The sequence below is a fragment of the Wasmannia auropunctata genome, unplaced genomic scaffold (assembly GCF_000956235.1).
Source record: "Wasmannia auropunctata unplaced genomic scaffold, wasmannia.A_1.0 LD334327.1, whole genome shotgun sequence".
Taxonomy (NCBI): domain Eukaryota; kingdom Metazoa; phylum Arthropoda; class Insecta; order Hymenoptera; family Formicidae; genus Wasmannia; species Wasmannia auropunctata.
The window spans coordinates 7,444-21,305 of NW_012028563.1; the positions used below are offsets into that span (position 1 = coordinate 7,444).

General features: G+C 37.1%; 1 protein-coding gene across 6 annotated transcripts in view; it reads left to right on the top strand.

Annotated features, from left to right (window-relative positions):
- The first annotated feature begins 341 nt into the window (after nt 1–341).
- Nucleotides 342–13,862, top strand: part of LOC105458773 (disco-interacting protein 2) — a 35,400-nt gene continuing 21,879 nt past the window's right edge. For 3 of the 6 annotated variants that reach the window (XM_011704307.1, XM_011704308.1, XM_011704309.1), the window contains exons 1-2: nt 8,758–11,295; nt 11,872–12,797. In XM_011704307.1, coding sequence (XP_011702609.1) covers nt 10,484–11,295; nt 11,872–12,797 — 1,738 coding nt within the window. In that variant the 5' untranslated portion in view covers nt 8,758–10,483. Of the gene's footprint in view, nt 520–8,757; nt 11,296–11,871; nt 12,798–13,862 lie in introns of those variants that run through there. The other 3 variants (XM_011704311.1, XM_011704313.1, XM_011704312.1) reach the window with 1 other exon arrangement.

The window sequence follows — 13,862 nt, forward strand, 5'->3', positions numbered from 1 at the left end:
ATTTTTTTTAAGTAAATGTCTAATTGTTTTATTTTAACTTTAACGTATATGTGTTTTAGAGAAAAACCGACAGGTGATTGCCCCTCTTTGCTCCTCCCATTTCAGGCGTCAATCTCGTAATACATTTTTTATTATATCTTTTTCACTTCAAACATTTAATTTTTTCGTTACGAAAATATCGATCTCTCGATATTCTCGATCGCGATGTCACAGAAATCGCTCGTTGCGGATCACCTGTTGTGACACTTGGGAGAGTATCGTGGAGTGTCGGAGGGGGCCTTGGGGCGCGGGCACGCGTGTTCAGTGGCGCCGCCGGTGACGCGACGGCGTACCTCAGTGGCAGGCAAGATGGCCGAACGGTGGTGACGGGTCGTGGGTCGTGGTATGCACCGCTGGTGGATTCGCGATCACGGCGCAGCGCGGATGGCCTAGCGATGGCCGAGTACAACATCGACATCGGCAAGCTCCCGGAGGACGTGCGAGAGAAGCTCGCCGAGTTAGACCTCGAGCTGTCTGAAGGTGAGCGATCGTTTTCTTTCGACTTTTGCGAATGCAATGCCGATCATCCGCCGCCCCTCGCGGCGAACTCCGTTCTCTCCCTCCCCTTCCCTCCCGTTGTCTCGCGCTTGCACCTTCCGCGTCTCTCTCGCTCTTTCTGACTCACCCCGTGCTACACCGAGATAGAATCCCCTAGAAGCCCCCATTTGTTGATAAAATCGATAACACCTTGCGGCCGTTGCCGTCTCTCCATTCCTTGTGGCAAGGAGTCCGAAACCCTTTTCGTTTTTTCTTTTTTTTTTTTCGGGAATTCGCGACGTCGTTCTTTTTATAAATCAAATAATGAGGCAGATATATTAATTAAATTCGTTAAATAACTTTTTTAATGTCGAAAACAGAAGAATCGCGAAAATGCGATGTGAAGAGCGGGAGGAATAAAATTTTAAAGTTTGTCTCATGATAAACGATGTAGTGATGAGTAATCTGTTATATGAATTAGAGTACTCACATTTACGTCCCCGTTTTCTATTTCTAAAAATCACAATGGCCGTCCATCTCTTTCAATTAACAGTGAAACTCTTTACTCTTCGTCACGTCCGCACTTTGACTTTATTCACTTCTTTATTCGCGGTCATTGTCCCGTAATAGTTTATGTCACGGCTAGAATGAAAATGCTGATCAAGATTATCGAACGATCCACTTTCGGATACAAAAAAATATAAGCCGAATGATGAAACAAAATTTTTGTTCGCTATATTTTAACGCTTGGAAATATTTTTACTCCAATTCAAGGAAAGTTTCTCGGAATTCATGCGGATTCTTCGATTCCGAGAATTTTTTGCATCTTCATTCGGTAAATATTGTGCAGTGTATACGTGCTGCTTTTAATTATTCAATTATTAAAATCTTAGCTCGTATCGGTGTAAGTTTTGCTTTGCGTCATATAAAAAAATTGCCATTGGCTCATATCACATTACAAAATTAAGTACAACATGAATTCGATGAATTGCAAGTCTTTTTTTCAAGGCTTTTCTTTCGAAATGAGCGGCCTGTGAAGATTCTTCGATTTCGAGCACTTCGTATTTTTTTTATTCCATAAATGTGCAATATTTATGGACGATTTCTTCAAGAGCTTTCGTTTATCCGAAAATTTTAGCTCGTATAATATGAACGCTGCATCACGTTACGTTACGTCATAAAAAATTGCATTGGTCCACGTCACGTTACAAAATTACAACATGCACGGATCCGACGGTGTTGCAGGTGTTCGAGGCTTTTCCTCCAGTAAGCGAGCCATAACAAACTCGAGAATGCGGTTATTTGCACTCGTAGTTAGGACTGTTGTAAGGAGGAAGCGACCGGTTTCTCGAGTCGCTCCTCCCAAATAGCGTGTGTCTCTCGAAAAATTTTGTCGTTTGCACTCGTCGATTTGATGACGTAATAGATGACGTAATAGGAATGACCAGTCGTGGATTAGTTAAAAAATGTCACGTGTCCTGTAAATCTCGTTATATATCAAGTATATGCGAATTAATTAGATTAGACATATGTGAACTTGGAATTATTAGCAGAGCGTCAGTTTGGCAATTAGCCAATCAGACATGCATACATAAGACATCTCTAAAATCTGTTCGCATCTTCTGTATTTTCGTAACTGCTGAAAATACAGAATACTTTGGAAAAATGTTGAAATACATGTTTCTTTTTTTTACCTCTGAACGACAATTACTTAAGGTGATTTTAAAAATGGTATTCGCCTAAAAGTTTCAGAAATTTTTTTTTTATGAAAAGAAACAAATTTACATCTTTGTGTTTTTTTGTCTTTGTTATACTTTTATTATGTTAATTGTAAATTTGGACTTAGTATACATATATAAACAATACCAAAATGAATTATAAAGTTCGTAAAGCAAATTTAACGCGACTGCGAAGATTGATTTCATTACTATAGTCATTTGATAATAAACATATAATATGAAAACTTTTATAACAAGAAAATATGTCTCTAGCCCCTATCAAAATCATTAAAATAAATTGACAAATAAAAATTGCAACCAGGTGAACAAAAGTATCAATTTTTTAATTACTTTTTTAAATTTTAGATTGTTATAAAAAATATAAATATTTAAGGTATCACTATAGTGTTTGTAAGGGCTATAAAGGATCATTTGCTAAATATGTATATGAAATTGGAAATCAATAGTTAATTAATTTTTATAGTATGGCAATTAGTTTGAAAAATATAGATTAGAGAAAAACACGTTTAAAATTTTGAATGTAGTTTTTATAATAATAATAATAATACAATTTTATTATTCATATTCAACGATTCTTGGGTAATATAACAATTCTTTTTCTTGCTCATAAATCTCCCGTTTTGACAATTCTTCTAAACTTCGAGTTACTCTTGCTATTTTTGACGCGTCAAGAGGCGCGCCTCTCCGAGTGGTCGATTATATCGTAATTCTTTTTGCACATAAATGAATGGCATTCTAGCCCTATTCTAATGCCCATTTCTCTTTTTAATCAGGGAAAGCAAGAATGAGTGCAAGTAGATACACGGAAAAAATTGCTACGGTTGTTACGACATTCTCTATGTTTGGAAAAGAAATGCATGTGAATTTAAGTTTATTGATGTTACATGACATACATCTGTTAAGGTATGCTCATCAGTACGTAGTGCTTTTTACAACCGTAGTGCTTAGGATAAATAATATTCGGTTAGAATACCCTTGTATTACTTTAATCGAAAGATTATTGTTATCTGTTTGATATCATTTGCAGAACAAATGGTGTGATTAAGAGATCTATCTATAGTAGTAGCACAGTATAACACTGAAAGTTCCATTGCAGCAATAGAAGACAGCAGCAGTAAAATCCCATATAGCGCAGAAGGTTCAAGAAAAATCCAGTCAGTATGTCATCAATTCCGAGTTAATTTTCAGATGCAAAAAGGATTCTTTTTCTAAAAGTTCTGAAAAAGAATTCTTTTTGCACTTAAAAATGAACTTAGAATTGATGACGTGCGATTGAACATACAAATGAATTCTTTTTGAACTCTCTGTGCTATCTCGAGTGTGTTTTATCCTTCTTATGTATTGTACATTACTGTGAACATAATTCTGAATAATTACGACTAAAATTTGTGAGCTTTATCTTCAGAGCATTTAAGAACTCTATTCTTATTTTTTTAAATAATATTCCAAGTATAATATTTTTAAGTTGTATTCCAAGTATTACATTTGTAGTTTATATCCCAGTCAGCGAAATATCCGCGGTATGCGTATAGTTATGGTTGTAGGAACCGTATTTAGAAATAATTATTGCGTCGTAACATCCATATAGCAGCTACAATTGCCAAGATTAAGACAATCATACAAGTCACTTCCTGAGTACTATGGTTTCCATAATTTCTTTATATGGATATAGGCAAAAAATATCATTCTGTTGTGACAACCCTAACTTTTTCTCCGTGTACGAATCAACATACTTACATTATATTTGCACTCCAAAATAATTTTAAATCCTGAATCATGAAGAAAAAACATTTTAAATATATCATCATAACATTCATTTTTGATACAAACTTGGAAGGGGAAGAAAAGGAAAGGGTCCTCTTTTTGATATTATTCCCAAAATCGCTTATTCGAAAATTGTTGAAAAAGATATTATACTGCAACGTAAAATCACTTTTCTTACTTGCGCTTGCTTGGTTTAAACCGCTGTAACTTGCTCATGTTCAGGATTATTTACGTATTATTTACATTAGATTAACACAAATCTTTTTTATGTAAATAATACAGTAATGTAAATTATTATAAATTGGATAATACAATATAAGAAAAGTAATTAAATTTCAAAGTTGTTAATATCGTGCCCAATTGTGTTCCAACTAAATGAGGCAACTAAGATTGCAAATAGAACATAATTATGACAGTCTCTAACGAATCTTCGATAATCTATAGATTATTGTTTACATAGACATAGATGATACATTACACATAGTTTATATAGGCTACATTTTATATGTATAATGTAGATTATTTATATTTTACGCGTAAACGCTCTACTCTGCTAATTAGTTCAACATTTTTTTTTTTAAATATTTTAAAAGCAAGTTAAAAATTAAAATATATATAAAAAATATAAATAAAGAAATCAAATTTTTGTCTTATTTTATTTTGTTTTTTAACTTGTTCTTAGAATATTTTCCTAAAAAATTTTTTTTATTAATATAATTTATTAATATAAAAAACTTTGAAAAAATAAAGGAGATTTAGATATTGAGTTTCCTTTTATATTAGAGGAATTTGGAATTTCCTAAAAGGGAATCGAATCTGAAAATTTGGTTTGGTAGAACACTTTTGAACATTTTGCCACTTATTATAATTTTTCACATCTAGTTTAAATAAAAAATATGGGTACAAGAGTCATTTTTGAAATTTAAAAAACCCCCCCGCCATATTGAATAGGAGCAATATAACATTTCCAAATTTATTAAAAGAAGAAAATTCTTTTAATAAAACCTTTTCAACGAAATATTACTCGATTTCCCTTGCCATTTAAAATTTTTAAGTTATCCTTTTCACATTCCTTTTTTGAGGGAAATTTTTTTTGATAAAAAAATTAACTTCTTAAAATAAAGAAGTACGTATTTCCAATACTTTTCCATATTTTTAGTTGTTTCGAAAAAAGAAGATTCGAACAGAGTTTAGAAATATGCTGTACTTAATATACACACACACATTCTCTTTTCCATTGATTTTATAGGAACTTAATATAAAATAAAATATCGAAATGCTAATAGGTCAAGAGATTTGATGTTTCATTCGGTCACATACTAAGGATTTTTATGATTTTTTTTAAACTCTTTATTCCGCAATTATTGATACGCAATCCCGATAGTCAACAGATTTTTGAATCTAAATATTCTCTCTTATACTTACGATACTTACGACCGAACGTCAATTAATCATTAAGGTCATTACAGTCCCGCGAGCTCGAGCCATGCCACTTGTAAGGCAAAGACAAGCTCGAATGGTTGGATGGACGAGGAAAATGCAATTTCTTGGTCAACTGCCTGATCGTGCCTAGCACGTGGCACGGGTGTAACGTAAGCGGCTTACGTCGTCCAGCTGTAAATAAAACTTAAAAGTCTACGTCAGTGGCGTCGTGCATCCGCATTAATAAAGAAGAAACGACTCCATCGCGCGCGTTGCAAAGCTCAACCTCACATTACGCTATGATCTTCATTATAGCATTGCGTGTGCTTTTGATAATACATTATTAATTTTTCGATGAGACTAATCTTTGGACAAAAAAAAACACAAGCAATAATTATGCGATGTCTCAAATAAATCAATAATAACAAAGAAAAAAAGTTACAACTTATTAGCTTTCAAAATCATGGCTTTTTATTGACGAATACTAGTGATGTTTGTAAAAAGTAGAATGGAGAATTCCTGTCTATATTCTTATCAAGTAAATGACTAATTCGTTTTCGTAAGCGTAATCCACAAACAATATGCATCAATCACTGCAGATGTGAAATGCTACGATAAATATAAACAAAGCAAAATATGAGAATGCATACTTTGCACTCTTGATATTTAAAACAAAGTGGAAGGAAGGAGAAGCTTTTTATAATGCTTATATATAAAATCCGATTCATTGTTATATAAATAGTATTAGAAATGACATTGAACACTTCTGAATTAAAATATAATTTTGAAAAAAAAGTGTTAAAACATTTTTAAATTAAATCATGAAATTAGACCCTTGGATTCTCTTAAACATTTTATTCTCTATAATATTTGATATAATGATGAATATTTTTATTCATCTACTACAGAAACGTACTTCTGAAAATCTTTTTTTTTTTTTTTTTTTTTTTTAAATTTCTAGCGAATATCAAATTAGCTCATGTAAAGTAGTTTAAGAAGCAGATATGTAGTTCTTTAACTGGATATTTATCGCGCGATGCATTGTTAATTCATTAGTTTTCGATGTAGAAACACAAGCGGACGATTTACCTGTGTAATAAAATAATAGAAAGCGATCTTAACCCACAATTTCATAATTGCCGTGTTATTAGGCCAATTAGTAACGACGTATTCATCTCGCGGCGATTATTACCGCGGTCTTGCAAACAGTCGTATCGCGATATTGCTTAATCCTAAAGATTATCGTTAATTTTGTACAAATATGTCTATTGAAATTGATGAGAATGCGTCGCTTATGCTTATAATTTTTTTTAGATATAATTGAGTTCTTACATTTTTTTTCGTTTGTTGCGTCTCTGTTCTTTGCCACTTCTCTCTCATTGCTTTGCCACTACTTCGCATTCGTTCGTCCTCACAATAGTTGTATATTAACGCTCGTAAAAATTTGTCGTTTTCTCTGTGTCTTATTACTGTCCAATATCTTAGTTTTATTCTGAAATCAGCATGAGAGACTTTGGAATGAACGAAATCGTAATACTTGATTAATCTCTTGATTAATACTTTTTGCCAAGCGCTTTGTTCCCCTGATGGGCAGTAGGAATGGAAGGAGAACAGGGTTGATTAGCTATGATTTTGTCGCACGCGATGCAGGTGCAGCATCACCTTCGTGGATCGTTTGCAAGATCAAGGTTGCCGGTTTTGTGGGTAAATGTCCTCGAGTCGCCTTGAGAGCCAGTGTGCTCCTCCGTAGACACTCCTCGCGCTTATCGGCCATTATAGTGTCCCTCCTCCGCACCATTCTGACAATATATCTATATACAGTTTAATGATCCACGTTGCCACACGGCACCCAGGCTCAGTGATATCGAATATCGAATATGTGATCACGAATTTGTGATCACGAGGATTCACGATACTTAGAATTCTGATTGCCTTGAGAATCGCATCTCCATTACAACGATAGAGACAGAGAAATATTCCATAAAACTTTAATTATATAAGCGAAGATATACAAGCTAAGTAAGCGCAGATATCTACACAGATATTAATCAAACAATTTAAAGTACAATATTCAATTTATGGCATTCACGTATATGTTATTAATAAAATTAATAAAAGTAAAGCAGTAAAGTATCGGTTTTGTATGTTACTCGTATTCCTTAGTACAATGAATGTATGAAGTTGACTATTTAATTACAATATTATATAGAGCGTCCCGTGATTTGCGATCTTAATTTTAAGATTTTATTGTAAATCACACTGTTCGGTTTATTATTTAGAAAATAGTCGCATTCCTTTCTTCATAATATTTTATTGTAAAATATGAAATTGCGCGAAATCGTGCAGTTCTAGAGGACAAGATAAGACGGAAAAGTTTGAAAAGTATATTAGCGTGCGACCATTCCGTACCGCCCACTCGTTTGTAATCGCAAGCGAAGCCGAAGCATTTGACTTCACAAGACGATTGAGCGTAGGCGTGTCTCGAATTTTATTCGTAAAAAGAGTCACATTGCTGGCATAGGTTGATATTCGACAAGTAAATCAATTCATGAATCGAAGCTCTTTCCTCGAATGAAGTAATAATATTAAACAGTGATTCTTAAATCGTATCGACTCTACTCTAGATGCAGATTCTTCGGCAGACTCCGCGAAACACGTCAGGTGGTTAAAGTCGGCCGCAAAATGCGCAATGAAAGTTTCTTTGTACGGAACTCGGGTCCGTGAAAATGAGGCGGAAGGAAAGATTTGTGAGATCGGGGACTCTCGCGAATAAAATAGGGAAAGAGAAATTGTAATTTAGCGATTATTATTTATATCGATACACGCTCGCGCTGTATCGCGCGGCTTTTAACACCGCGGACTGTAACAATCCCGCGAGGGGCCAAAACTCCGGTCGACCCTCGTAATCCCACCTTAAGAATCTCGGAAGGAGGCAGGGAACGGAGAGATCTCAAGTGTGCCGCGGTGCTGCTCGAGCAGCGTGCGAGCGAGAGGCCGCGTTATCACGGCGAAGGGTGCCGAGGGAGATGGAGCGAGAGAGAGCGGGATGCTGCGAGCAAAGAAGGCAGGCGAGAGTGGACGAACGGCATGCCACCACCACTCCCATATCCTTATGTCTCTCTCTTACCTCTTCTTCGTTCGCTCGTTCCTGCGCGTTCAATCCTCTCACCTACTCTTTCGTCTGGCGACTTTTACACGCGCGAGCCGGCTTCCCACCCGTAGGTTTCTCTCTCTCTTTCTGTCTCTGTTCTTCTCTTCGAGCTCTCCCCGCGCGCAAGAGAATCGCCGTGAGTCGCGGAGAGTGCGCAAAATGCCAGTGATTCGACGCGACTTGGAGTACGCGCCTCGACGGCGAGACGAAGCGGGCGCCGCGCGAATTCGAACGCGCGTACGCGCGTCGAGCCGTCGTCGTACGCCACGCGATCTCGGAGCGTGCTCGGTTCGTGCGTGAGCTCTTCCGAAGTCTTTCGAAGAATTTTATTTTTTGAAGCAATCGCAACGCACGATCGAGTTTACGCGCGAGTAAGCTATCTCGCGTGTCTCGCGGCGCGAGTGAGAGGTTTCTACTTGCCAATTGAAAGCCAATAGAGAATTGTGTCTGCGAGTGTTTATAGTGGACGGCAATGATTTTAAACGATCACCAGATATTTGTGAGTGTCTGGACGGAACGCGCCATTTCCGACAAATGTTAATCATTTTAGTGAATATTTGCCAGAATTTTATAGGATATATCTGGTGGTGCTAAGTGTATCTTTAGTGCATAAACAACAAATCACACGTTTAAGAAATAAAAAAGTATATTTTCATAATGCAAAAACGCAGATTTAATTCATCTGTTAGATAACAAAGCTTTGATTTTAATATATTTTTATATATTCCTTTTTCTTTGACTTTAAGTGGAAAGTAAAATCAAATTTAATGAAAACTTTCCTACACGAAACAAATTCCACGTAGAAAATTACGCTTGGATCATCGAGAGAGCGTGTGGAGAACGACTGAGGAGGAGAGGAAAGGGGTGTGGGACAAACGCCGTAATCGTCCGAGGGCGGAGAAAGTATCTGACGAAGTTTCAAGGTATTTTCGTGGCAGTTAAGCCGTTGAGCGAGATATTCAAAGGAAATTGCAATTGATCAGATAAGAATCGATAAACGACAAAATATAAATAGCATGGTTTAAGAAGAAAACATTTGAGCTGTTTACTGATAAATGATTAAGTGATACATCGATATTAAATAGAGAAACACAGATATAAATGGATATATCAATTACGAAAGAAAATTTATATCGAATATTGTCTTAACAATAGTAATAATAATAAGTAAATAGTGATCGTCAAACTTTGTCGTGCATGAGAAGAAATCACTTTCTCGAGACCGAGTGCATTGACTTCAAAGACGCTCGTGCAATTCGCGTTGAATCTTTTCGTATAGAATGATCATTCCGGTCGAACCCAGGGCACGGAAGAAAAGGGAGGAGGAGGGCAATGAGGAAGATGGAGGAGGAGCGGTGGTGGTGGCGGCGCAGCAGCACGGCGTCGAAAAAGGAAAGCCACGCTGATCATCCACGACTGGAAGACCTCGGCGTTGCACCTTAGCGGGCCTTAGTGCAACGGAGAAGAGGAACGAAAGAGAGAAAGGGATAGGAAGGACGAGGAGGAGGATACGGATAGCGAAAGGGCAAGGAGGGCAAGAAGAAAAAAGAAACAAAGAGTAAAGGGATTGAGAAGGAGAAACAGAGAGAGAGAGAAAGCAACGAAGGAGGAGAAAGGAATCCATAAATTCACTTTTGTTTCCACAAATATTGCCTTTCGTAAATCCAGAATTACCAAGAATCTTATTAACTTTGCAAACTCCTCCGTAAATTCTCGATTGTGCAAGATACTTTTGCATTTATAGCTTTCTTATATCACTCTTATGTAGATCTTTGTGATCCGCGAATGCATCCATTAATCTTTGCCACATAAATGTATCTGATATCACTTAGAGATAGTATAAATCTGTAGCGATTCTACTTCCGTGAATTGAGGTTGGTCGCGTTGCCTCATGAGGCCCCTAACCTTCGAGAACCTGAGAAGGCTCGTGAGCCGCAAGAAGGATCGCAATGAGCCCTCCTTCAAGCGCAGCGAGTCCTTCAAGAGAATTTCTATTAGGAAGAGTTATTTGGATCGGGGTAAACGACGAAACCGCCTCCAGAAAAATTTAGAGCCTGTTAATTCTACTCCGCAACCAGCAGCAAACGATAAAATTGTTTCTCAACAAATTAAGGAGCAAGAATGCAAGGATCAAGAGTGTTCCCTCAGTCGCGACTCCATCACTTATGACGAGTGGCTTCAAGGAGTCAGTTCTTCTTCCCGCGAGAAACTTCACGAGGATCATCTCGAATCTCTTCAGCATTCTAAAACTAAGGCTACAAAATTTGCCACACATACTGACACGGATTCGATTGTCGAGGATCTGAAAATTCTTGAGCTCGATGCTTCGCCTATTTTAACACCTAAATCTAAATCCTTTGGGATTGTTACGGAGTTAGATCGGGACGAGACGACCAATGGGCACGACAACCTTTGGACTCAAGAGTCCTCTATAGAAGGATCGCTCAGTGTCAGCATCAGTCTCGGCAGGATATGGAGGGATGCGGTACCAGTTCCGGTCTCAGTTCCGGTATCGGTTCCTTCGTATTCCTCTGTCTCGAATTCTTCAGTTCATCATTCTCTGGACAGCGCTCTAAAGGAGAAGAAACCGCAGCCAACTGTTGCAAGAACAGTTTCGGCACCAGAGAAGCCTGTCAGCAAGGAGACTTCGTCATCCTTTGGTTTCTCTCTTAGGATTGCCAGATTCGCTGATTTTAGGCCAGGGTGATTAGTGTGTCGATTAAGGATCGATCAGTGAAATAATGAGAAAATGATAAAATGTGTTTATTTGATTGATTAGCCTCTATTGAATTTAAATCTTTAATTTTTTTGTGTCCGGAATCTTGCATTTAAGTAATTAATTACAATACTCGAAAGTTTTTTAGAAATGTGCTTTTTTGCTGTTCTAAGCAGCTAGAGAAAATGCGAATATAATCCGTATTTGGGCACGTATTATGTAACTAGTTGGAATAAATCTCCGATTGAATTTCCGAATTGGATTTCCGATTGGAATTATTCCATTATTTTTTTTCTTAGAAAACACAATAGAAATCTAGAGAATAATTGAACAATTTCTATTGAAATTGTAAAACAATTCCATAATATGTGCCCTAATCTACATACATAAAAGATAAAAAAAATTACTATAATTTTACATTAATGAGATTTTTCTTTGATTAATCACGCTTATGATCAACCAAAATCTACATATCATTGGTATTTTTGCAATGAGTTTCACTGATCGAGTCGAATATCACGTTCAAAAAGCATTCGATTGCAATCGATATTACTTGGCTCTAGGGTGACGCGAAATGGTCTCTTTCGTCGGAAGACACCTAAGCCATCACCAAGTGTGAGCACGGAGGGCTATTTCAAACGAACGAGCGCATCTAGACATTCTAGTTCTCGCCGTCGAAGTGGTAAAAGAACTTCTCAACGGGCTAGCAAGAAGAGTCAGCAACCTGCGATTCGCACCAGTAGTCCGGTATGGTTTGTCCCGCCCGAGAGACGTCGCTCGACACGTCAACGACGAGTTTGGCGGGAGATCAGATACTTTCCCGATGATGAGTGTCCGATCCTGGAAAGGATTAACGACTGGTCGTCAAACGTGTCAGATGACCAATTCGACGACCAAAAGCTGCTGTTGTCAGGTGATTTCAATGAGCGTCGGGAAGATGACGCCTTCAACTCGATAGTTTCATCGTCCTTGGGTTCTTTCTCGGCGACATCGTCCTCATCATCGGCTTGTCCAGTTCCAAAAATTAGTGACTTTAATGAGGACAAGCTGTTTTCCGAGGAGCTAAGGACTAATGGTCTTCTGATGCATGGATCTACTTGGAAGCTTTCGACGACAACGACAACAACGGCGACAACGGCAACAACAATGATGTCAATAGCAACGCCGGCGAGAACGATCATTTCTGGGAATTATTTTGCCAGCAGTCAGTTTGTTACCTTTTTAGCCAAGGACGTTGTCAAGGAAAGGTCGAAAAACGAAAGCTCCAATACGGGTTACAGATGTCTCTCGTCGACTGACAGCGAGGACGATGATGTTGATCGTTTCAATGATCGCAGAAAAAACTTTCCACAACAGCGGCAGCAGTATTTAAAGAGACAAAAATCAGGACTTAGAAGGAGACCCTTACGCCGGAAATCGCAATTGAGAAGAGCGTCTGGTCAGCCGGTATTCCTCGTGCGCAAGTGCTCATCCTTGAGAAAACGTCCTAGTAAGACCTGAATTATAGTTTTATAAGTTTTCTATAAGAAAGATGACAATAGCAGAAATAATAATAATATTTTAATGGATTTTTTTTTTAAAGAATCCCTTATAGATATTGTAGAATTTTCATTAAGTTTGACACAAAATTTGGAAAATGATGTGTAACGTTCAATATTCTTTTGCTCCATTTTTGTGACATACTTCCAAAACACATCGTTATTAGTTTTGTAATTACTTCTCACACACTTAACGAACTGAAATACGCATAATCTCAATTTGTTTAGGAGAAAAACTTACTCAAACTTAAGAAGGATTACTTGTTTTTATATCAAGTGCTATCAACATAAGACTTAAAGAGTTAATATTATTACTTTCGGAACAGACTAAGTATTGTGATAAATATATCTTTCAGTTTATAAACTGCGCACTGATTACTGGCGATCTAGAAACACAATCACAAATCAAAGTTAAAATAATACCAAAATAAATTATATTTAGTACAGTAAAGAAATTAATAGTAAATAATAGTAATGTAACAATCATTGGAAAAACCTAAGAGTTTCCGTGTGATTTAATTTACGTATATAATCTTGAATCCGCAGATTATTCGATACTTATTGAATAACAGGCGACGCAATTGAATCGCAGTGATTATGACCGTTTCTCGTGTTGAATCTATTTATTCTTTGCTCGACCGTTACTTCCATCGGCGTCTGACGGCGTTAATTGCGCAACATATTTCCCGCGATCGGTTTCGATGAGCTTCTTGTTCGATCGCGAGCCTGCACGCGTATCACAGTCCAACATGTCTCTCACCGCGGTTTTCGCTACTTCCTTTGAAGGCCGAATGACATAACGAGTGGAAAAATTCCTTGGAATCTCTTTAACATTCGAATCTTAAAGTTTAAAGTAAAGAAATGTATTGAAAAATCATCGCCTTTGCTTAATTGTACATTTTATTAAATGTTTAATATGGATTTATATCATTTTTAGAAAACATTTAAATATATAAAGTATAAATAATTTCAAACAAGGCCGACACACACACACACACACACGCACACACGCACAC